Source organism: Amblyraja radiata, chromosome 7 (assembly GCF_010909765.2).
Source record: "Amblyraja radiata isolate CabotCenter1 chromosome 7, sAmbRad1.1.pri, whole genome shotgun sequence".
Classification (NCBI taxonomy): domain Eukaryota; kingdom Metazoa; phylum Chordata; class Chondrichthyes; order Rajiformes; family Rajidae; genus Amblyraja; species Amblyraja radiata.
Window position 1 is genome coordinate 9,181,247 of NC_045962.1, and position 26,000 is coordinate 9,207,246.

General features: G+C 47.2%; 1 protein-coding gene across 2 annotated transcripts in view; it reads right to left on the minus strand.

Annotated features, from left to right (window-relative positions):
* lrp2 (LDL receptor related protein 2) overlaps positions 1–26,000 on the minus strand; it is a 266,845-nt gene that overhangs the window by 133,987 nt on the left and 106,858 nt on the right. For both annotated transcript variants that reach the window (XM_033023669.1, XM_033023668.1), the window contains exons 25-33: positions 17,730–17,978; positions 15,598–15,809; positions 13,815–13,999; positions 11,650–11,878; positions 10,666–10,843; positions 8,805–8,933; positions 7,098–7,261; positions 4,982–5,125; positions 857–966 (exon numbers count right to left, since the gene is read on the minus strand). In XM_033023669.1, coding sequence (XP_032879560.1) covers positions 857–966; positions 4,982–5,125; positions 7,098–7,261; positions 8,805–8,933; positions 10,666–10,843; positions 11,650–11,878; positions 13,815–13,999; positions 15,598–15,809; positions 17,730–17,978 — 1,600 coding nt within the window. The remainder of the gene's footprint in view (positions 1–856; positions 967–4,981; positions 5,126–7,097; positions 7,262–8,804; positions 8,934–10,665; positions 10,844–11,649; positions 11,879–13,814; positions 14,000–15,597; positions 15,810–17,729; positions 17,979–26,000) is intronic.

A 26,000-nucleotide genomic window follows, 5' to 3' on the forward strand; every position in this document is an offset into this window, starting at 1 on the left:
AGCTTGTTCTATACCTCCACTACCCTTTGTGTAAAAAGGTTGCCCCTCAGAGATACTGCCTGGCCCGCACAGTTACTCCAGCAGTTTGTGTCTATCAAAGGTTTCCACTGTTCTTTTACAAGGGTGTCACAGTGGCGCAGCGGTATAGTTGCTGCCCTACAGCGCCAGAGACCCGAGTTCGATCCTGACTACGGGTGCTGTCTGTACAGAGTTTGTACGTTCTCCCCGTGATCTGTGTGGGTTTTCTCCGAGATCTTCGGTTTCTTCCCACTCTCCAAAGACGTACAGGTATGTAGGCGAATTGGCTTGGTGTAAACGTAAAATTGTCCCTAGTATGTGTAGGGGAAGCCCCTGTCCCACTTAGGAGACCTAAACAGCAACCTCTGGTGACCTTGCCCGCCACCCAAAAAAAAATCAAGGTCAAGGTGACCTGCAACCTCCTACATCCTTCCACGCATATGTTGAAAACCTTCCTCGGCTATGAAGAAAACCGGCTTCGACTAGACCTGCAACTAAAAAATTATCGATTTTTAAAACAGCAACCTATTTTTAGTCGAGGCCGGTTTTAATCATGATGGAAAAAATAGCAACAACCTAGATGAAGCCTCGACCACACGGAAACCACTTTCAACCATTAGGGAGAGTGACCCAAACCTCCAGTGACCTCATGGAAACCATGAGTGGTGGGCAAAGTCACCAGAGGTTGTTGTTTAGGTCTCCTAAGTGGGACAGGGGCTTTAGTGTGCGGGGATCGCTGGTCGGTGCGGACGGTGGGCCGAGCTATATCTAAACTAAACAAATGTCCGAAGAGCCATGTTTGATAGAACAGATTCATCTCCTGCAAAGCTGCACTCACCCTTTCGCTGGATTCACCACGATCCCGATCGGGGCCCCGACACTTGTCCTTTGGCCAGTGTTAGTCAGTATTGTCCTCCTGTACTGCACATCACCTTTCACCTTTATCACCTGAAAGGATACGAGAAATCTGCTTTTAAAGTCACGATATTCACGTTTCAAAAAATAGTGAACAGAACTTGTGCCCACGTGTCCCATCGGTGGCACAGCAATTAAACATTCAACATCGCTTTGTTTATGCAGCACTTTTAAACTATCAATGGAAACATGTCAGAGATAAATCCAGAGGAAATCATATTCGTCTTACTGCATAAGGTTGAGAATGATTTAAATTTAGTTGAGAAGAAAAAAGGAGAAGCATTCAAGTGTGAGGTCATCATACGACATATTGTGTGGCTCGGTGGCGCAGTGGTAGAGTTGCTGCCTTACAGCACCAGAGACCTGGGTTCGATCCTGGCTACAGGTGCTGTCTGTACGGAGTTTGTACGTTCTTCCCCCTTATCTGTGTGAGTTTTCTCTGGGTGCTCCGGTTTCCTTCCACACCCCAAAGACGTATGGGTTTGTAGGCTAATTGGCGTCGGTAAAATTGTAAATTGTCCCTGGTGTGTGCAGGATAGTGTTAATGTGCGGGGATCGCTGGTTGGTGCGGACTCGGTGGGCTGAAGGTCCGATTTCCACGTTGTATCTCTAAACTAAACTAAACCAAACACAGGAGCAGAATTAGGCCATTCGGCCTATCTAGTCTGCACCGCCATTCAATTCTGGCTGATTTCTTCCTTATCAACCCCATTCTCCTGCCTTCTCCCCGTAATCTTTGTTATGTTAATCTGATGATGAGTGTTGGAAGAGGTTTATGCAGAGCAAGAGGAGGAGGGCCTGCAAACATTTGCACTATGCAAACGCAAGCAAGGATAGGCAACAAAACATCCCGCACAGTAATTCACAACCCTATTTCTCCATGACGATGTGTTCTCAGGCCCTTACTGCGAACACAATCCTACCTCAGCAACCATCCACTCTGGACGTTGTTTAGTTTGCATCACATACTTCAGTTTTGCTCTGTTTTGAGCTGGTTATCTGATACTTACTTTACTTTAGTTACTTTACACTAGAGATACAGCGTGAAAACAGGCCCTTCGGCCCACCGAGTCCGCACCGACCAGCGATCACCTCGTGCACTACACTGCACACTGGGCACAATTTACAATTTTTCACCATAGCCAGTTAACCTACAAACCGAGACGTCTTTGGAGTGTGGGAGGAAAATGGAGCACCCGGAGAAAACCCCACGCGAACACACGGAAAACGTCCATACAGACAGCACCTGTAGTCAGGATCGAACCCGGGTCTCTGGCGCTGTAATGGGGCTGTCCCACTGTATGAGCTAATTCAAGAGTTCTCCCTAGTTTTCCCTGCTTCGAACTCGGAGATTTACGGTAATGGCCGCTTGTAGGTATTCGGGGCTCTCGTGGACATTTTTCAACATGTTGAAAAATCTTCACGAGTCTTCACGAGCTTACCACGTTTCCCGAGTACCCGCCATTAGCGTTACGAGCCGCTAAGAGACATCCCGAGCTCCGACGTACCCGCTACGTACATTCTACGTGCTTACCAGGAGTTTGATTTTTTTTTTAAACTCGGGAGAGCTCTTGAATTAGCTCGTACAGTGGGACAGGCCCTTAAGGCAGCAACTCTACCGCTGCACCACCATGCCACCCCAATAAGTACAGATAATTAATTGTATTATACTTATTTGCCGTGTTGTTGCATTAATGAGACTGTACAGCTGCAGCAAGACTTTCATTGATCCGGTGCAGATGTCAATTAAACATTCTCTCCACATCCTCGCTATACTCACAACTGTACAGCCAATTTCTGCTCATTCTCCAGCTACGTTAGCAGATGACACAACCACAGTCTGCCTTAACCTACCTGATCTCCTGGTCGCTCAGCACTTTAACTCCCCCCCCCCCCCCCCCCCATTCCCAATCTGACTTTTCTGTCCTGGCCTGAAAGGTTGGGTAGTTTATAACCCAACAGTATGAACATTGAATTATCTAAATTTATGGAACTACAAAATACCACTCCTCTCTCCCTTCATCCCCAACACATCCCCCCCCCCCCTCCCCCCCCCACCCCCCTCCTCTTCTCTCCCCTGTACACCACCTGGAATTGCATCTGACTCTCCCCTCCCTCTCCCCTTCCACCGACATTCCTTCCTCCAGCTTCACAATTCACAACTCTTTAATCCTTTTGTCACACTCCTCCTGTCTTTTCATTTATGTCCTTTGTCCAGCCATCTGCTATCAACCCTCCCCCTCTCCTGTGTCCAAAATGTGGGCAATTTTGTTAAAATATTATCAAAGTCATGCCTCTGAAAGAGTAAATTTGTAAACAACTGTTCAGCCACAATTCCAGATATTAATCTATTAATATAATAACTTACCTTGCATTGCAATAAATAGGCCAGACAATGTTGTACGTCATGAACTTTGATTACAAATTTATTTAAAAGCTATAACTTTAGTGACTATTCTTCTTTTAATATATTTTATATTTAGTTATATGTTTAGTATCTTAGTAACTAAGTATATATATATATATATATATATATATACTAGACTAAGTGGGACTCGTTGGGTCCCATGTTCACATGGGAGGGCTGGTCCCCCAATGCAATATTCCACCTCTCCACCAATTCCAATATTGGTGGCCAGTGGGGGGGGGGCTTTCTGGAGCACTAGTATTGGTGTTATGGGCTGAAGGGACTGGTTTCCAGAGGACTATTGTACGGGTGTGGAGTAGCTGGGGCCACCTGGTTAAAAGGGAAAGGGGAAGACCCAGTGGAACCTCCGCTGAGGTTCCCTGTAGGAGGGGGGGGAACAGTATTGCCCCGTGGTGTGGGAGTCTGCATCGTGAAGGTTGTGGGCCTGGTGCTGAGCCTGGGACTCAGGTAAGGCAACGGCTGCAGCCCGCTGGTGGGCGGTGAAGAGGCGAGGGTCTGCGGAGTCGCTGGTGCATATATATTTATATATATACACTAGACTAAGTGGGACCCATTGGGTCCCAGCTTCACATGGGAGGGTTGGTCCCCCAACGCAATATTCCACCTCTCCACCAATTCCAATATTGATGGCCAGTGGGGGGGCTTTCTGGAGCACTAGCATGATGTTGTGGGCTGAAAGGACTGATTCTGGGGCTGGCAGCTCAGTCACTGAGACCACACACACATTCACATACCCACACATACACACACGCACGCACTCACAAACACATACACTCACACTCACTGACTCGCCATATATATGGCAGTAAACATTCTTGAATACTCACACGGCTGAGCGCGGCCTCTCCACTTTGGGGCTTCCGCAATCAGCGTGACGTCTGCACTTACCGGAAATTACGCAATCAGTGCGACCTCTGCACTGACCGGAAATTACGGAATCAGTGCGACCTGTCCACTAAGTGGAAGTCACGAAATGAGCGGGAATTTTGAACCAAACACAGTCGGACCTGATAAAGTATTTATTCCTTCCAAACACAGTCCGACCTAATAAAGCATTGCAGTTTCAAGCACAGGCAGGGCAGCAGGCCAAACATCTCATGGTATTGGCATTAAGGGCTAACAAATCATTTATTGCAAGTACATTGCAGACTCACAGTTCAGTTGATTCACATCTTACAATGAGAGTCTTGGCCTCTCCATCACGATCTTGCAGAGTGACTGAGTCACATCCAGGCATCCAGGGTTTTATAGTCCTGCCCCTCCCTTTCCCCCCCCCCCCCCCCCCCCCCCCCCCCCCGACAGGGGCATTACCTTCATCGCAGTGATTGACAGGCGAGAGGATGTCAAGGTTTATACTCATAACTCATAACTTTTTTATTTTTCATCAATGGGAAAAATCCTCGGGGCCTGCTCAGCAGAGGAGGACTGTGAGTAAGATGGCCAAAAATCATAGCGATATATGGTAGCATTTTTTTCTAAAATCAATATACAGCGGACAGGAAGTGGTCAAGATGACACTTTTAATTATATAGATATTTCGTATATATAGATATTTTTTACTATTCTACATCTTAATTTTCCTTTTCGATGTGATAAATGATTGAATTGAGATGCACTGACCTCGATGGACTGTTGGTCAAAGTTGGTGCAGTAAAGATTCATGGAGATCCAGTCGAAAGCCAGCCCCATGGGGGAGCCGATGGTGGAAGCTGGAGCAAAGACTGTGCGGTTGGTCCCGTCTGCCCCCACACGGTGGATATCTCCCTGACGACACAAACAGCACAGTGAGCGAAAGCCTTGGGTTCAGGGGGAAAAATAACCATTGTTTCTTCCACTCATGTGAATCCGTTTCTTTTAATTGTGGGATCCTCAGGCACACTCGCGAAGAGGAATGCCGGAAATTCTCCTGACTACTTAGAAACACGTACGTCTCCAAAGACATACAGACTTGTAGGTTGTGTAGGAAGGAACTGCAGACGCTGGTCTAAACCGAAGATAGACACAAAGTGCTGGAGTCACTTAGCGGGTCAGGCAGCATCTCTGGAGAGGAATGGATTGAAAACAGTCTGAAGAAGGGTTTCGACCTGAAACTTCGTCCATTCCTTCTCCCCAGAGATGCTGCCTGTCCCGCTGAGCTACTGCAGCATTTTATGTTGATCTCAGGTTTGTTGGTTAATTGGTTTGGTCTAAATGTAAATTGTGACCAGTGTGTGTAGGATAGTGTTAATGTGTTGGGATCACTGGTCGGTGTGGACTCAGTGGTCAGAAGGGCCTGTTTCCACGCTGTATCTCTAAACAGTTCACTAGGTGCAAGGTGCAAGCCAGCATTATCAAACCTACACTCCCTTTGACAAAGACCCGATGGGCCTATGCCTGCAGGGAGAAGCCGCCCAGCCAGCTCCTGCTCGTGCCCCGAAGACCAGGGACTGGAGAGGTAGGAGCTGAAGGAAAGAGGAGGCAAAGGATAAGAGGAGCAAGACCGCTCGGAGAGGGACCGTGGTCTGGCCTTCCGCGGCCTTCCTGAGGCACCCCTGAGGCGCCCCTGAGGCACCCCTGAGGCGCCCCTGAGGCAGTAAGTTGGACGGCGTAGAGAGGGACGACGGCTCGCTGGTCGATCCACACGTCCAAGGAAGGCGACGGCTGGAGGCCCTGCAGCAGCATGGGGCTACCCTGGATCGTGCTCCATGTGTAGCACCTAGAGACTGGACTGGACTTTGAAAATGGCACCAAAACGTTGTGCCTCTTGCATGCAGTCTCAGTGGACTATTTCTGCACACTTTGCTAATGGGGGATTGTGCTTAGGTATGGCAATGTACTACTGAACTGTGTGCAAAAATAGTCATTTCATTGCCCATTGACCTTCTCAGGTCAATTTGTCCCTTCCCACCCGAACCGCCCCCTCTCCTGGTACTTTCCCTTGCAACCGCAAGAAATGCTACACTTGTCGCTTTACCTCCCCCCTCGACTCCATTCAAGGACCCAAGCAGTCTTTCCAGGTGCGGCAGAGGTTCACCTGCACCTCCTCCAACCTCATCTATTGCATCCGCTGCTCTAGATGTCAGCTGGTCTACATCGGTGAGACCAAGCGTAGGCTTGGCGATTGCTTCGCCCAACACCTCCGCTCGGTTCGCAACAACCAACCTGATCTCCCGGTGGCTCAGCGCTTCAACTCCCCCTCCCATTCCGAATCTGTCCTTGGCCCCCTCCATGGCCAGAGTGAGGACCAACGTAAATTGGAGGAGCAGCACCTCATATTTCGCTCGGGCAGTTTGCACCCCAGTGGTATGAACATTGACTTTCTCTAATTTCAGGTAGTACTTACTTTCTCCTCCCCTTCTCAGCTCTCCCTCAGCCCACTAGCTACACCTCTTCCTTTCTTCTTCCCCCCCCCCTCCCCCCACCACTCTGAAGATGGTTTTTGGCCTGAAACGTCACCTATTTCCTTCGCTCCATAGATGCTGCCTCACCCGCTGAGTTTCTCCAGCTCTTTTGTCGACCTTCTCAGCTGCTGTGTTTGTTTCTCAAACAATTTGGTGTTTATAAATGGGAAGAGTTTGGTGCGGGATACAGGTAGATAGTTTACCTGTCACTTGCATTACATGTAGTGTCAGAGTCATAGATAGACACAAAGTTCCCAAATCATGTGGTGATGCATCCTGATAATAAGCTTTCTATGCTTTCGAGGTTTACTTCTTTCTCAGTCTGGAATAGCAACTGCAGAACCACTTGTACTTACCGGATGTTCCACCCAATATATCATGCCATCTTCGTCAAAGTCCACATCGAAACCGTTCTGGACTCCGGCTATGGGGACCATGGCATCGCTGGACTTGTCCTCGGGGTTGAGGGAGATGCCAAAGATGACGTTATTTCTCACCACAATTAGGAAGGGGTCGTCATCTGAAAGGATGAACGAAGGTAAGTTCAGGCTTTTAGAAACATAGACAATAGGTGCAGGAGTAGGCCATATAGAGTTAGGATGCAGGAGTTAGATAGAGCTCTTAGAGATAGTGGAGTCAGGGGATATGGGGAGAAGGCAGGAACAGGGTACTGATTGTGGATGATCAGCCATGATCACAGTAAATGGCGGTGCTGGCTCGAAGGGCCGAATGGCCTGCTCCTGCACCTATTGTCTATAGTCTACCCGGCTTTATTATTGTCATGTGTACCGATGAGCAGTGAAAAACATTGTTTTGCATGCTATGCATTCAGATCAGGTACAGGTACATGGATAGGAAAGGTTTAGAGAGATATGGGCCAAATGCAGGCAGGTGGGACTGGTGTAGGTAGGGCACCTTGGTCAGCATGGACAAGTTGGGCTGAAGGGCCTGTTCCATGCTGTATGGCGTAAATACACTCGAGTCAAACTAACAAAGTCTAGAGCAAAGAGGAAGATCCAGAATGCAGAAAATAGTTTTCAGCAATGTTGGCTAGAAACAGTATTCGATTTACAAGTGGAAAAGAGATGTCAAAGAATAGAGCGATGTATCAGATGATAGTAGAATCTCCTCTAGGACCAGAGTCGCCACGCTCCCGTGCTATGAAATACTGGATAATAAGATATAAAACATGCTCGCTCTATCTCTTTGCATCATTCCTTATTATGGGAAGGCATAAGGAATAGGCAATAATTGTCAGAGGAAAAATATTGCATTACACAATTGTAGAATTGAACAGATTTCAAAATTAAAATTATTTCAAAGGACAAAGACACTTTAAACTGCAGCAGAGCAACAGTACAACTTGAGAGAAACAGAACATACCAAAGCCTTTCATAACCTACGGCCATGATTTTAGTTTGGAGCCACTGAGCCACAGAATACTTGAGCAAAATGAGTCTTATTGTAAAAAGGTGCGAACTTCCCCAAATTAGCTGGAACAAATCTACTGCACTGTGAAACACTTAATTTCTCCCATGTTTTTCCACCTTGCACCGTGCATTCGTGTCTGGGGATTTAACAAATTGATTTTCGTTTAGTTTAGAGAAACAATGTGGAAACAGGCCCTTCGACCCACCGATCCGCGCCGACCAGCGATCCCCGTACAATAGCACTATCCTACACCCTTGGGACAATTTACAATTTTACCGAATCCAATTAACCTACAAACCTGCATGTCTTTGGGATGTGGAAGGAAACCGGAGCACCTGGAGGACACTCACGTGGTCACAGGGAGAACATGCAAACTCCACACAGGCAGCACCCGGATCAGGATCGATGCAGGGTCTCTGGCGTTGTGAGGCAGCAGCTCTAATCGCTGTGCCAGTGGACATAATCTTCCATGTTCTTTCATAACGTCAAATACAAATGGTTTGCTTATAAAACTATCTTTTCTCACTGTAGTACATGTAATGGGGTGATTCTGTGACTTGAGGAATTGACCCAGTCATCGCTGCCGTTACCACACGAGAGCAGTCCGTGACTAATCTATGGCTCTATCCCACCTTTTATGCAGTGCTCCAAATCTTCCATCAGTTTCCAGCCAGAGGGGCAGACGCACGAGTAGAATCTGGGTGCTGAGGCCGACAGCAGGCAAAGGTGGCTGCAGGACTTGGATGCGCATGGGTTCCCAGCTACAAAACATACACACATCCCCAAATTACCTGGCGCTCACAACAGTAAGACTAACACTTGGCAGTTGTCTACTTGTCTACCACCGGCTCCGCACCGCCGACCAGCGATCCCCGCATATTAACTGTCTCCTACACACACTGGAGACAATTTTCTCATTTACCAAGCCAATTTACCTACATACCTGCACGTCTTTGGAGTGTGGGAGGAAACCGACGATCTCTGAGAAAACCCACGCGGGCCACGGGGAGAACGTACAAACTCCGTACAGACAGCACCCGTAGCCGGGATCGAGCCCGGGTCTCCGCAAGCGCTGTAAGGCAGCAACTTTACCGCTGCACCACCGTGGCCGCCCATTACTTTCTAATATCCAATAACTGGATAAAATAATTGTAAAAACTGTCAATGGAGTCTTTTTCCCAGGGTGGTTGAATCAAGAACCAGAGGACATATGTTTAAGGTGAGAGGGGAAAGGTTTAATGGGATGCTGATGAGCAACTTTTTCACACAGACGGTGGTGGGTACAAGGAACGAGCTGCCAGAGGTGGTAATTGAGGCAGGAACCATAAGAACATTGAACACGCATTTGGACAGATACATGGATAGGAAAGGTTTAAAGGGACATGGGTCAAATGGGAGCTGGTGGGACTAGTGTTGGTGGGGCACCTTGGTTGGGATGTAGGAGATTCCATGCTGTGTGAATCTATTTTATGGCAGTAATCTAGTACAAAAGCTAGAAATGGAAAAAAAACATTGACAGCGTATAATGGGTGACCATCTGGAATGACGTTTGGTTTTGTGGCGTTAATGCTTTAAATTTCCAACTAGACAATGATACAATATCATTGCTATAAACGTATAACGCAGATGGATGAGGTAACTTGCATATTGTTTTCTAGTGGTGGTAATAGTAAGAAAATGTCGTTTAAAGTGTGTGTGTGTGTGTGTGTGTGTGTGTGTGTGTGTGTGTGTGTGTGTGTGTGTGTGTGTGTGTGTGTGTGTGTGTGTGTGTGTGTGTGTGTGTGTGTGTGTGTTGAGGTGGAAGGAGGTGGCGGTTTGTATTAGCATGTCTACTAGTTAAAGTTACTTGGTGAATAAAAGTTTTTGAACTCCATGACCCTGATATGTTAGTTTAGTTTATTCTTGTCACGTGTACCGAGATACAATGAAAATCCTTTTTGAAGCATGCTATCCAGTCAGCGGAAATACTACATGTGATTACAATCAAGCTGTCCACAGTACGGGCAAAGAATGAAGGGAATAATGTTTAGTGTAAGATAATGTCCAGTAAAGTTCGATTAAAGATAGTCCGAGGGTCTGAAAATGCAGTAGTTGGGAGGTCAGGACCATACTCCAGCTGTTTACTAACAGTACACACACACACACAACGTATTTATCATTTCATGCCTCGGTTACTGAACAAGTGTTTTAGTTTAGTTTAGTGATCCAGCGTGGAAACAGGCCCTTCGGCCCACCGAGTCCGCACTGAGAAGCGATCCCCGCACATAATCACACTAGGGGTAGTTTTAAATTATCACCAAGCCAATTAACCTACAAACTTGTACGTCTTTGGAGGAAACCCACACAGGTCACAGGGAGAACGTACAAACTCCGTACAGACATGCAGCCTTAGTCAGGTTGGAACCGGGTCACTGGCACAGTGAGGCAGTAGCTCTACCGCTGCGCCACCATGCCGCCCAAGTGTTAATAGTATTGATATGACTTCTGACATACCGGGCGGCTGCCTCACGGAATGAACGGCAGTAATTCCGAGTGGTTCAATGACGTTGCTGATCATCACACTCTGATTCTTTCCGTTCCATTTGTTCACTCGAACAACACGGTTCGAATGACGATCAGTCCAGTACACAAAATCTTCAAATATGGTTATGGCGTGTGGGTGTCTCAATATCTGCAACATAACAGATCATGTGTTTGTGTTAAGTGTGTACATTCTGTAAAACTCAACTCAGCTGGTTCCTAAAATAAACAACAGGAAGGAACTGCAGATGCTGGTTTACACCGATGATAGACACGAAATGCTGGAGTAACTCAGCGGGACAGGCTGGGTGTGAAGAAGGGTCTCGACCCGAAACATCACCCATTCCATCCATCCAGAAATGCTGCCTGTCCTGTTGAGTTACTCCAGCATTTTGTGTCTATCTCGAGAGTGAGACACAGTGGAACTTGGCGGGTCAGGCAGCATCTGTGGAGGGCAAGGGTAGACGACGTTTCGGGTCGGGACCCTTCTTCACACTGATGGAGTAGGGAGCAGAAAGGCAGAAAAGGGAGGTTGGGTCGGGACAAAGCCTGGTGAGTGATAGGTGGATACAAGTGACGGGAATTCAATTGGCAGATGGGTGGACAAAGAATTGAGATGATAAGGAGACTGAAGGGTGTCAAGTAAGGAGAAGGAGTGAAAGGGGTGGGAAACGGAAAGACAGAGAGAGGGCAATAGTTGGAAGGTGACATGGCCGGGGAGGGGTGGGGGGGGAGGGGGAGGGGTGGGGGGAGGGGTGGTGAGGGGAGGATGTGGGAAAGGGGGTAGAATAGTGGGAGAAGTCGGCGCGGGCTGGGATGTTGGGGACACAGGATAAGTCACCTATCCATGTTCTCCACAGATGCTGCCTGTCTCCCCGAGTTCCTCCAGACTGTGTGCTTTACTCCAGTTTGCAGCACCTGCAGTTCCCCGTGTGTGTGCCCAGACATTTCACTTACTAAGTCACTGGCCAAAACCTGTCTCCTGTTCTTCCCATTGTAGTCACAGTATTCAATGTAATCCAGGTAGGCATCAGCAAAGTAAAGCAGTTTGGTTGGATAATCAATGCACAAGCCATTTGGCCAGTAGAGCTTGGTATTTATGAGAACAGTTCGCAATGCTCCATCCATGCTGGCTCTTTCTACACGTGGATTCCTTCCCCAGTCCGTCCAGAACATTAGATGGATACTACAAAGGAAAATCAAATTGATAAAACATGTTTCAGTTCACAGTGTCTGTCCACAAAGCTGGGGTCATCAACAGTGGTGCAGCGGGAAGAGCCGCTGCCTCACCACGCCAGAGACCGGCATTCGATCCTGGCCTCGGGTGCTGTCTGTGTATGGAGTTTGCACGTTCTCCCTGTGACCGCACGGGTTTCCTCCGGTTTCCTCCCACATCCCAAAGACGTGCGGGTTTGTAGGTTAATTGACCCTCTGTAAATTGCTCCTATTGTGTGGGGAGTGGATGAGAAAGTGGGATAACATAGAACTAACTAGTGATTGATCGATGTCAGCGTGGACGTGGTGGGCTGAAGGGCCTGTTTCCATGCTGTATCTCCAAGAAGTTATTAAACTATAACTAACGATATCTCAATGGCCTTTGGATGCTAAACAACTTTGTCTGCTTGTCATCTAAAAATCAGACAGCATGTAACAGGTAAAGCTTTAGACTTGACTTCAGAGACACAGCTTGGAAATAGACCCTTTGGCCCACAGAGTCTGTGCCAACCAGCGATCACCCCATACACTAGCACTACCCTACACACTAGGGACAATTTACAATGAATAGAAGCCAATTAACCTACAAACCTGTACGCCTTTGGAGTGTGGGAGGAAACCGGAGCATCTGATGAAAACTCAGCTGGTCACAGGGAGAACAATGAAACTCCGTACAGACACACCCATAGTCAGGATTGAACCCGGGTCCCTGGCGCTGTAACGCAGCAACTCTACTGCTGCGCCACTGTGTTGTCCAACCTGCCCCTTTTCCGGGGTTACGTCCGTGCCCGGGTGGGATTAGAAAGGGAATACGCCCTGTCTACGGGCACCCTGAGGGAGTTCCGGGACTGCTGGGCTCCGCAGGGTGTTGAATGTATCCTCAATAAGGATAGTATCATAGTTGTATAGTAGTTTATTATGGATACATGTTTGTATTGTATTATAGTGGTGGGTTCTGGCTTGTTTTATTGTAATGTAAATATTATTTTTAATAATTGAATAAATTTTTTGATTAAAAAAAAAAAAAAAAAAAAAAAACTGTGTTGTCCAAAGTACCAGATCACAGATTAACACAATATTAACTCTTCTGACTGAGTTCTTTGAATATCATTTTTGATCTTATAGAGGTGTATAAAATCAGGAGAGGAATAGATTGGGTAGGTGCACAGAGCTTCTTGCCCAGAGCAGGTGAATCGAGGACCAGAGGACATAGGTTTAAGGTGAAGGGGAAAAGATTTAATAGGAACCCGAGGTGTAACTTTTTCACACAAAAGGTGGTGGGGTGTATGGAACGAGCTGCCAAAGGAGGATGTTGAGGCAGGGATTATCCCAACATTTAAGAAACCGTTAGACAGGCACATGAATAGGAAAGATTTGGAGAGATATGGACCAAATGTGGGCAGGTGGGACTAGTGTAGCTGGGACATGTTGGCCGGTGTGGGCAAGTTGGGCCGATGGGCCCGTTTCCACACTGTATCACTCTATGACTATATAAACTAAAACAATTTAAATATAGAACGGACCTCCTCTAAGCTAGGGATGAGTTCCCGATCCTCCAACCTACCTACTGTGTCCTTTTCACTTTTTTCATCTGCCCTTTCTCTGTAGCTGTAATACCACATTCTGCACTCTATTTATTTTCTCCTTTGCACTATTTGGACAGGTACACGGATTGTAAAGGTTTAGAGGGATACTAGACCAAGTGGGACCCGTTGGGCCCCGTTCTCCCAACGCAATATTCCACCACTCACCCGTTCCCCCAACGCAACCCGTTCCCCCAACGCAACATTCCACCACTCACCCATAGCCCCAAAGTTTTTCAAGTTATCTCAGTGCACATGACGACAGAAGTAAACCACTCCCTCCACACTGAACCTTTGAAGATGCATGGTGTAAAAATTCCTTACTCATCCCTGGGATCCACGACCAAGCCTCTGGGGTTTGTTATGTTGTCGCTGAGGAGGACAGTCCTGTGGCTGCCATTCAATTGGGAAACCTCGATGGTTTGGAGAATGTGGTCCGCCCAGTACAGGTTGCGGCCGATCCAGTCCACGGCGATGTTTTCTGTAATCGTCACGCCACTGTCAAATATCTGTCGGGCAACGACAGTGAGATTCACCATAAATATCCTCCCGAAAAACACGTGGAAATGAGACCATCCGGGGGACATGGGCTTAAGGTTTAAGGTGCAAGGGTGGGGTGGGGGGGGCGGAAAGGTTAAATAGGAAACCTATTGGTGCACGTTTTCACACAGAGGGTGTTGGGTATATGGAACGAGCTGCCAGAGGAGGTAGTTGAGGCAGGGACTATAACAACATTTATTCGGACAGGTACATGGACAGGAAACATTTAGAAGGATATGGACTAGTGTAGATGGGGCATGTTGGTCGGTGTGGACAAGTTGGAACATACAAGATCGTTAAGGGTTTGGACACGCTAGAGGCAGGAAACATGTTCCCGATGTTGGGGGAGTCCAGAACCAGGGGCCACAGTTTAGGAATAAGGGGTAAGCCATTTAGAACGGAAACGAGGACACACTTTTTCTCACAGAGAGTTGTGAGTCTGTGGAATTCTCTGCCTCAGAGGGCGGTGGAGGCCGGTTCTCTGGATACTTTCAAGAGAGAGCTAAATAGGGCTCTTAAAGATAGCGGAGTCAGGGGATATGGGGAGAAGGCAGGAACGGGGTACTGATTGGGGATGATCAGCCATGATCATATAGAATGGCGGTGCTGGCTCGAAGGGCTGAATGGCCTACTCCTGCACCTATTGTCTATTGACTAATTTCAAGTAACCCTTGCTTTCCCTCTCTCCGCCCCCCCCCCCCCCCCCCCACTCTAGTTCTCTGACTAATTTCACTGTCCTCCTGATTAAATTGTATTGATTGTATTGAAGGTGTACTGATCACCTTCCTCCCAGCTAACAATGAACCATTCTACATTCCCTTTACATCGTCTGCTTTGATCTGTGTTTTCACACCTTACCCTTCCATATCTCTATGTCTCCCTCTTCCCAACTCTCAGTCTGAAGAAGGGTCTCGCCCCAAAATGTCACCCACTCCTCTCCAGAGATGCTTCCTGTCCCGCTCAGTTACTCCAGCACTTTGTGTCTATCTTCGGTTTAAACCAGCATCTGCAGTTCCTTCTCACACACTAAGCCTTCGAATAGGTCTGGTACTGAATTGTGAGCAATGTCTTGAGCCTCATGTGTGGAAGAACTCAATTACCTGCGAACCTGCCACACAGCTGGCTCAGGTAACCAGTGCAGCACTGTATAGAGTCATACAGTGTGGAAACAGGCCCTTTGGCCCAACTTGCCCACACCATCCAACATGTCCCATCTACACTAATCCCACCTTCCTGTGCTTCAACCTCTAAACCTGTCCTATCCACGTACCAGGCCAAATGTTTCTTTAATGCTGTTATAGTCCCCGCCTGAACGATGTCCTCTGGCAGCTCATTGCATATACCCCGCAACTTTTGTTTAAAAACATTGCCCCTCAGGTTCCTATTAATATCAGGTTCCTATTGATACCCAGTTATACCCAGAGTCAAACAGGTCACCGTTTATTCGCCTCCTTTGCCCCAGTGTGGCTTCCAGTATCTGAATTTCCATTAGAAGCTACCACAGGGAATAAAACAGGCAATTTTCAACAAATCACATTTATCCGCCAGTAAACAGAAATATACTTACAACTTTTTGATCGGTTCCATTTTGAAAAGCACTCCAAACTTTATCCTGAGTTACATCTGACCAATAGATTCGCCCAGTTTGCGAATCGAAATCAATCGCCACGATATTTCTCCCTTCACGGATCACGCTTTGAATCTGGTACGGCCTCACATTGATGTTCTCCGAGACTATCTGTCCTCGACTTGCCACCATCAACTGCATATCTGATCCCTCTACACAGTAAGTCAACATGTCAGTTGTATCGACTTCACAGCATTCACCACAAATAGAGATCCATTAATAACATAGATAGGGTGCCTTTTACCCGGAGGAGGGGGATTCAAGAACCAGAGGACATAAGCTTAAGGTGAGGGAGAAAGATTGAATAGGAACCTCAGGGGCAACTTTTTCCACACAGAGGATGGAGGGTATACGGTGGCTTAATCTTCTCCTCAATATCGACCTTTTTTGCTGTACATAAACTATACAGAGGTGACTTAGCCCAGAACCCGTGGAGTTCATAAGTGTATAAGACATAGGAGCAGATGTAGGCCATTCAGCCCATCGAGTCTACTCCGTCCAGACAACCATGGCTGATCTATCTATCTTTCCCTCTCAACCCCATTCTCACGCCTTCACCCCATAACCTTTGACACCCTTGATAATCAAGAACCTTTTCAATCTTGGCCGATCTGCCTAATCTGCCAACTGGCTGAGAAGAAGCAATATCATTACTAGTTGGTTATGGAGTGACTCATATTCACATTGGGTATCTTACATCACAACAGTTTGAACACTGGATTCTCCAATTTCAAGAAATCTCTCTCGACTTCTGTGGCCACTGCTCCTTCTCCCCAATACACTCATCTCCCATCCCCGAGTCCCCCATTTCCCTTTTATCCCCCCTCCCCTGTTCCCCTCTTCCTGTCCCCTTCCACCCACATCCCTTCCTCTGGCTTCACACTTTTCTCCTTATCTAACACCCTTTTCACCTCCAGCCTTTGCCGATTATTCCGCCCATCACACCCCCTCCACCTGTATCCACCTATCACTTCCCAGACTTTGTCCTGCCCCCACCTCTCTTTTCCAGCTTTCTCTCCCCATACTACATCAGTCTGAAGAAGGGCCCTGACCCGAAACAAATGCCCCTCCACAGATGCTGCCTGACCCGCTGAGTTCCTCCAGCACTTTGCATTTTGCTGCTGATTGAGAAACCAAGCTAATAAATGTGAAAGATTATACAGTAAATACCATAGATACAGTCTCTATATAACAACACAGGTTATATATTTGTCCTTGCAATATTATTATTTGTTTGATGTATATGTGTGTGTGTGTGTGTGTGTGTGTGTGTGTGTGTGTGTGTGTGTGTGTGTGTGTGTGTGTGTGTGTGTGTGTGTGTGTGTGTGTGAGCGAGATAAATATATATAATATATATTATCATTTGGTTGTGATATATTTAAATATATAATAAACAGTGATATGTATGTGTGTGTGTGTGTGTATGTATGTATACATGCGTGTGTGCGTGTGTGCGTGCGTGCCTGTGTATATGTGTGGTGCATGTGTGTGTGTGCTTGTTTGTGTGTGTGCGTGTGCATGCGTGTGTGTGCGTGTGTGTGTGTTTGTGTGCATGCGTGCGTGTGTGTGTGTGTATGTGTGTGTGCGTGTGTGTGTGCGTGCGTGTGTGTGCACGTGCGTGTGTATGTGTGCATGTGTATGTACGTGCTTGCGTGTGTGCGTGTGTGTACGTGCGCGCGCGCGTGTGTGTGCCCGTGTGTGTGTGTGTGTGTGTGTATGTGCCTGTGTGCGTGCGTGCGTGTGTGTGTGGGTGCGTGTGCATGCGTGTGTGTGCGTGTGTGTGTGTTTGTGTGCGTGCCTGTGTGCATGCGAGTGTGTGTGCATGTGTGTGCGTGCGTGTATGTGCGTGTGCGCGTGTGCATGCGTGTATGTGCGTGTGTGCGTGCGGCGTGGGTAAACATAGTACTCTGTAAAGACCATAACAAATGTACATATTCTGTTGTACTGCGGCTGGAAGTAAGAATTTCATTGTTCCATTTCGGGACATATGACAATAAAACACTCTTTTCTCTTGCCGAACGGTCGGATAAAATGCACTTCAGCAGGACACAGAAACATACAACAGACGTTACCTGAAACTTTGCAGGTGCTTTGGTCAACTTCGAGCCCGTAGCCTTGGTCGCAGGTGCACCTGAAGGAGCCTCTCTGGTTGTAACACATCTGGCTACAGGTTCCTGGCAGGCTACACTCATCCACATCCTCACATGTCTTGGAGTCGTTTGCTAGCTGGTAGCCACTTGGACAAGTACACTGAGCACCAAAGGGTCCCTCAAAGCATCCGTGTGTGCAGCCAGCATTGCTCACATCACAGCTGTCTGTACCTACAGCATTGGAGACAACAGCATTAATACTTACAGAGTAGCATTCTTGAACCTTTATGACGGTGTCCCGTTTCTGCACATCATTGCAACGAAATGCTTAGTGTGACCCAGCTGCAGAAACAGCAATCCTGGAGTATTTTTTAATTTTTTGCCTAATTCATGACAAGGTCATGTCAGGAGAAACTTCAGATGCTGGTTTACACCTAAGATAGGCACAAAATAGTGGAATAACTCACTGGGACAGGCAGCATCTCTGGATAGAAAGATTCCTTCTCTCTAGAGATGCTGCCTGTCCCGCTGAGTTACTCCAGCATTTTGTGTTTATCTTCATGCCTCAACTAGCTTAGAAAGGTGCACACAGGTTGGACAAATGTTATGCAGTTGGTACAGCTCAGATACAGAACATCAAACAGTGTTTACATTTCTTCCACCTAATTAGTTTTATTATGATTCTGAAAGTGAATGTAATTAAGTTTGTTTAGTTTAGTTTAATAGTAAGATTAAACAAGAACTTACCAGTTTAAAGTTTGATCTTTATTTTATGAGGAGTTACGATGAGGGATTACGTGAAGACCCCGCCAGCACGCATGCGCGACATTCTTCAAAGCAGCGGTGTGGAATCACAGACAACAGTAGATGAAATAAACATAGTAAGATAAGAAGAACTAGAATACCAGTTGACTTTTATGATTGAGGGCGGGAGCGGAGGGCACGTAATCCCTCATCGTAACTCCTCATAAAATAAAGATCAAACTTCAAACTGGTAAGTTCTCGTTTAATCTTACTATTTTACTTCGGAGTCAAGTGAGTGACTACGTGAAGATTTTAAAGATCTGTGATTTCATGCCGTGGAACGAGTCCATGCTTCACTCACTGCCTTAGTTGACATGGGGAGGAAGTATGTTATCGTATTCAGACATGAATAATGACAATAGTAACCTCCCTCACCCGGGAGGAACTCTGAACAGAACTTAACATAGAGTTCGTAAATACCCCCGATCTGGTAATGGGTTAGTACTAAATGTGTGGAAAATTGTTAGATTGACCATCCTGCAACCGCTAGGATGTGGTCCCGCTAACTTCCATAACCCTGCTGCTGAGTTTGTTACAGCCTTGGTGGAGTGATTTGAAATGTCAGTATTTACTCCTGTATAAGCCAGACCCATAACCACCTGAAGATGGTCTGAAGTGATACCTTCTTTTGACGCTAGATGTAACTAACAATATCGCTAGTTCAGAGTCTCTAGGCTCTAGTGATCTAACATTCTGGTGTAGATGTGTGAACATACACAATCGAAGGTTCATGGGATATGTGAACATCTAGTTTGAGATCTGGTGCCCCTGGTCTATATTGCTAGACTAAGTCACAACATAAGTGTTATTTAGTCTGCAGATATAATCATCCTATCCAGTCAACGTTTATGTAATGACTGAACCCGTAGTGCTGCATGCAGGGCTATGAGCGTAACCACTTATAAGTGAGTTAGCCCAAGGACAGGGATGTAGCTGGAGCCCTTCAGCGAAGCGACGTAGCACAACGTTAACACCCCATATCTCTGCGTCCCTAGGCCTGGGAGTTTTCGAGTTGCAGATTTCCTTCATAATCTAGAGCTCAGAGGGTGACCCCCCAGAGTGGATTCTACTCCTCTCAGCCAGTATGATGAAGCACTTAGGTATGGTAGATGGCACTTTCGACATCATGATTTGTCAAGCCCTCATATGAGCCTGAACTACAAGGCGTCAGTCATCCGTGCCGAATATGTAATATAATTGTAAAACTAATACCTCCCATCTCCTTATGAGGAAATATTGATATTTTTTTGGTGCTATCCTGCATCTGCAGCGAGCACGTTCATGGTTGGTTTAACAACCCCAGATGCAGGAACTGTCTTCTCAGTCTCTGTAAGTCAAAGAATTGATTATATCATGCTGAGGATGGTTTCCCGCGTCACGGCTAGACCAATACTTGTGTCTAGAATAACCATATATGGTTCTATCATTCCCCACTTCAGTGGGAACCATGGCTGGCTAAGCCCGGCAGGCACTGCCTGAGGCGGGAACTTGCTGATTTTGCAAACCCGTCTGATGAGGCAGAAATGGAGGAAGACATAAAAGAACATTCCTCCTTAGTGTAGCTAGAATGTAACCAACACTACCGATATGCCACATATTTTCCACTGGTGATTGAGCCTGGATGCAAGCTTCTTGGTCTTTAATGTTCACAATGTATTTTAATACATTGTGATCCAACACCCATATTGTGTACCGTAATGAGGTTTGGGTAAACTATCACCGGATATTTTGACTTGTTTGCACCCATGTAAACAGACATTTGCCACCACCGAAGTGTATCAACTTGGACTTGAGCATGCAGATTAGGCATATTCGCATAAACCTTTAATCCACAGAATGCACCCAGTGTCTATAGGTAGTTGATACCATGTATCTGAGGAATTGGTAACTCTCCCATCCACATCTGTAACTAGATGGCATGAGCAATTTCTCATCCTGAACAATAGCATCAGTTTGTAATTTAACTGAAGATTTACTGATTTAGTGGAATAGCATAGAGCTGGTAACAATGACCACATGGTACTTGAGTGCTTACTTCTTTTGCATGCTGTATAGTTCTGATTGTGCAAAGGCCTAAATAGCACAGCTGTAAGCCAATTATACTTGATGAACAAAAGGTTGCTTGATCAGTTTTGTTACGGGCTTCAATTAATTCCAATCCCTTACCTCAGGGCGGAGTCCCAGACGATTAAATAGAGTTAAAGGTAATCCCAATCATCAATAAGTTCAGTTGGTATCAACTTAAATTTATCTGGACAGATGAGAACCCAATTTCTCAAATGGGTTTTGTGGCTGATACAGCTAATTTAGCAAAATACAGCGTTTAATCTCATCCAGATAGTTCTTAACAATATTTTTTAACTCTGAGCAGCCGAAGCACTCATTTAGTAAATAACCTGGGAACTGAAGTTAGCCTATTTTGCAATGTTTTAACTGTATCATTGCCCCATCCAGTTAAATTTCAGATATTTCCAGTGCCCTGTGAATGAAGCTGACCCCATGGGAATTAATATTCACGAAGTTTCAATGTCTATACTGCACATGCGAGTTGGGCTTGTTGATAATAAACAGGCCTCATTTGTCATAATAGCGAGCCTGCCTAAAGAGGCAACTCCAGCCATATTCCTAGACTGTCTCGCTTGTACTGTGCAGTATAAACTATCTCATCCAACCTTCTTGTAAATGGTCCACAACCCCACGTTTTGGAAAGAACCAGACCCACCTACCGTCACGGCTATAGGTGGTTTTATGGTAAGCCCAAAAGGCCCCCGATGCGGGTTCGATTTCCATCTTTGATTGGAGCGTAGGGCTGCTGGTGTATGTGGACCCATGTCTTTCCAGGTGCATGGTAACTCCCAGCCGGCACCTGTTCCTCGGACATGCTTCCGAGTTCTGAGTCAGTTGCCAACTGACTCCTCGCACCCACCTTCGCAGAAGTGAGTTTTGTAGACAGCCCTGAAAAGGGTGCTGCCACAGGCTCTCGAGGAGACCTGCGCTGATATGGCCCTCCCTGGCCAATTAGGATGGGTAAAACGTCCGAGGACGAACCCATGTCGGAGGGGACCCTCCTGGCCTGACTTCAGTCAAGGCCTTTCAGTCTCCTGTTTTAGCTCTTACCCTCCTCGGGCAGCCGGAGCCTGAATTCGCCGCCGGCTACCCATTCTTCTGCGGTCCTAGCCGTGTCTTCCACACGGTCCCCGTAGCTGGGATTTCCCCCACGCACAGATCTACCCGCAGCTTTTGCACGGTCCCCGTAGCTGAGGTTTCCCCCACGCACGGATCTACCCGCAGCTTTTGCACGGTCCCCGTAGCTGAGGTTTCCCCAAGCACGGTTCTGCCCGTGGTCTTCCACGGCCCCCATAGCTGAGGTTTCCCCCCAAGCACGGTTCTACCCGTGTTCTTTGCAAGATCCCTGTAGCTTGGTTATCCGCAGTCTTCCCACGGTCCCTGAAGCTGGGTTATCCGTGGTCTTCCCATGGCCCCCGAGGCTGGGTTATCCGCAGTCTTCCCGCGGTCCCTGAAACTGGGTTTTCCGCAGTCTTCCCACGGTCCCTGAAACTGGGTTATCCGCGGTTTTCCCATGGGCCACGAGGCTGGGTTATCCCCAGTCTTCCCACGGTCCCTGAAGCTGGGTTACCCGTGGTTTTCCCGTGGCCTCTGAAGTCGGATTATCCGTGGTTTCCCGTGGCCTCTGAAGTCGGGTTACCTGCCGTCTTCCCGTGGTCTCCGGTCCCGGAAGGCAGGTTACCTGCAGTCTTCTGAGGTTCCGTGGTCCCCGCAGCTAGGCTTCTTCCTGCGGTCGGCATTCCCCACGGCCCTTGTAGTTGAGACCTAAAATGCTGGCGAAACTCAGCGGGTGCAGCAGCATCTATGGAACCTTGTTGCAGGGATCCTTGCAGTGTCGGGAGCCGGGATTTCCCCTTTGAATGCTCCCTCGGGTTTGGGCTTCCCCCTGTAGAAGGGAGCCGGGTGGCGCTGGGGTTCCGACCTCGGACCTCCAGCAGGGGCTCTGAACGCTTCCTGCAGTCAAAAAGAGACCTGAAAAAGTTAAAAACTTACCTTCAGGTCCGAGCTGTTGGAAGCAGAGCTCCAACAGCCTGTCGTTTGCGCAATGCGAGAGACGATATACACGCATGCGTGCTGGACGGGGTCTTCACGTAGTCACTCACGTGACTCCGAAGTAAAATAGTAGTCACTGGCCCTTCGGCCCACCGAGTCCGCGCTGACCAGCGATCATCCGTACACTAGTCCTATCTACACTCTAGGGACAATTTACAGAAGCCAATTAACCTACAAACCTGCACATCTTTGGGATGTTAGCGAAAACCAAAAACCCATGCAGTCAATAGACAATAGGTGCAGGAATAGGCCATTCGGCCCCTCGAGCTAGTACCGCCATTCAATGTGATCATGGCTGATCATCCACTCAGTACCCCGTTCCTGCCTTTTCCACAACCCGTGACTGCGCTATCTTTAAGAGCCCTTTCTAAGTCTCTCTTGAAAGCATCCAGAGAATCGGCCTCCACTGCCTTCTGAGGCAGAGAATTCCACAGATTCACAACCCTCTGTGTGAAAAAGTTTTTCCTCATCTCCGTTCTAAATGGCTTACCCCTTGCACGTTCTTCCTGTGACCCCTTAGTTACAGGAAGAACGTGCAAACTCTGTGCAGACAGCAACCGTAGTCGGGTAACTGGCGCTGTAAGGCAGCAACTCTACCGCTGCGTGGAGCAAAGTTGTTGCATGTCAACCCGTGCTATAAAAATGAAGACTTGCAACCGGTGTTAAAATTACTTTGCCTTGTAGAATAAGAATAAAGATGGCACGAATATACAAAATGTATCTACTTAAACTAGTCCCAGCATAGTCATATAAACTACATGTAAATAAATAAAGGCATTTTGATGTAAAAATTGATGTAACATATTTAATGGCATACTGGTTAAATTATTGGATTAATACCTAGGGTAGAAATGTTTGCAGAAAAGTGAGGAACTTAAATTCAAACAATTAAGTACACTTGGAATTAAAAAATTATGGGCCTGTCTCACTTTGGCGATTTTTCAGCGGACTGCCGGTGACTGTCAAGTTGCCGTCAGTCGCCTGAAAAACCGGCAACTGGAACGGCGGCTGTCAGAGTGAAACACACACACGCACGCACACACGCGCACACACGCACACACGCACACACACACACACACACACACACACACACACACACACACACACACACACACACACACACGCACACACACACGCACGCACACACACACAGACATCGCTTCCTTCACCAGCCCGTTATGCAGGCGGGGGACAGGGCAAGCGGAGGGAGCGCTGTCTAAAAAATTCACACGGTGCAAAGCCAATGTGATGGCTGCCATGAAGAGAGAGTGGACGCTGGCGCGCTTTGGCTGCCGCTGCTCTCTGTTCACACTGTGTTTTTGATTTTCTGTTTTTTGGATTGAATTCTGTTTTTAATTTGTGTCTCTGTGATGTCTTTATTACTTGTTATATTCCGATTATATGTTATTCCGATTACTATGTAAGGTGTCCTTGAGATGTCTGAAAGGCGCCCATTAAATAAAATTTATTATTATTATTATTAAACACACACCACGATGAACAGGAAGGTTGGCGCTGTACAAAGACGGCTAAAGCACAGTGTACGGTAAGTCCTTTAAGAGGTGGGGGGGGGGTGAGTGGGGAGAAGGGGGGAGTAGGAGTGGAGTCAACTTTTAAGAAGCCAGAGATACACGGCTGTGAATCGGCGGACATTAACATTACCGGTTGGTTATCCTTGGTTCTGAAAACTACTGCCCTACCTTTTTTTTTTCCCAATGACCCAATGAAATTCACCGGTCAGCACCGGCTCCAACCTACGAGAACCCCAGAGAAACTTCGACTTCCTGGCAACCCACTAGGACATCCTGGCGACCCACCTATGGCACGAGAATTCTCGCTACTCTCCATGGCGGCTTCATTCAGGTCGCCGCTAATTTTTCAACATGTTGAAAAATTCACAGCAACCATAATGAGGCCGCGACTAGTTCCCAGAATGCGGGAACTCCTCACGACCATGAAGGTGACTCCCCGGCAACCACCCGCAAACATGTGGCGACCATGAGGCGACTGCACAGCCTCCTGCAGCCGCCTAAAAAGTCGCCTAAGTGGGACAGGCTCATCAGTAGTGGTAGCCATGGATTGCCACTGGATTGTGGAAAAATCCCATTTTAGTTTAACAATCTCCTGTTAAGGAAGGAAACCTTCTCTTCTTCCCAATCTAGATGATATGTGACTTAGACCCAAGAGAATGTGGTTAACTTGAGCTATTTGCTGAAATAGTTGAATAAGCTGCTCAGTATTTGGGTGATTTGGGATGGTTCAATAACTACTGTCCCAGCCAGCAATGTTCAGATTCCAGGTAAAATTAAAATCAGCGGTAGAGTTGCTGCCTCACAGCGCCAGAGAACCCGCGTTCGATTCTAACCATGGGTGCTGTCTTTTACAGAGTCTGCATGTTCTCCCTGAGACCACGTGGGTTTTCTCCGGGCGCTCGGGTTTCCTCCCACATCCCATAGACGTGCGGGTTTGTTGGTTAATTGGCCCTCTGTAAATTTCCCCTGGTGTGTAGGGAGTGGATGAGATAGTGGGATAACATAGAACTAGTGTGAATGGGTGATCAACAGTCAGCACGGACTCGGTGGGCTGAAGGGCCTGTTTCTGGGCTGTATCTCTGAACTGAACTGATGTGCGGAGTAATATCTGCTTCCTGTCTTTCCCTTTCCCTCCAAACACCCTATGTTTGGATCACTCTGCTGGGTTCCAAGTTCATTATATGGAATATGGGAGATATTAAACCTAATGAGAGGCATGGATGGGATAGACAGAGAGATCGTTTCTCCCAGGATGAAAAAAAGGGGTACTGAGAGGGGTAAACTTAGACAGGTGAGAGGGGTAACATTAAAGGAGATGTGTGGGACAAGCTGTTTTACACAGATGTCTGTGCCTGCAACGTGGTGCTAGGGGTGGTGATTGATGCAGATAGTTTAAGATACTTTTGGATAGGCACATGGATATGCAGGGGATGTAGGTTTATGATCAGGCAGAAGAGATCAGGCATCATGTCCGGCACAAACATTGTGGGCCGAAGGGTCGGTTCCTGAGGTGCGCTGTTCTATAGATAAAGGGTGCGTAGCGGTTTAGTTCGGGACCCTTCTTCTGAAGAGTCTTAAGAAGGGTCTCGACCCGAATCATCGCCCGTACTTTTTCTCCAGAGATGCTGCCTGACCCGCTGGGTTACTCCAGCACTTTGTAATTGTAATTGTAATTAATTTATTAGCCAAGTATGTAAAAACATACAAGGAATTTGATTTGCCATACAGTCATACCAAACAAGCAACAAGACACACAACTATATAAACATTAACATCCACCACAGCGCATATCTTTGGC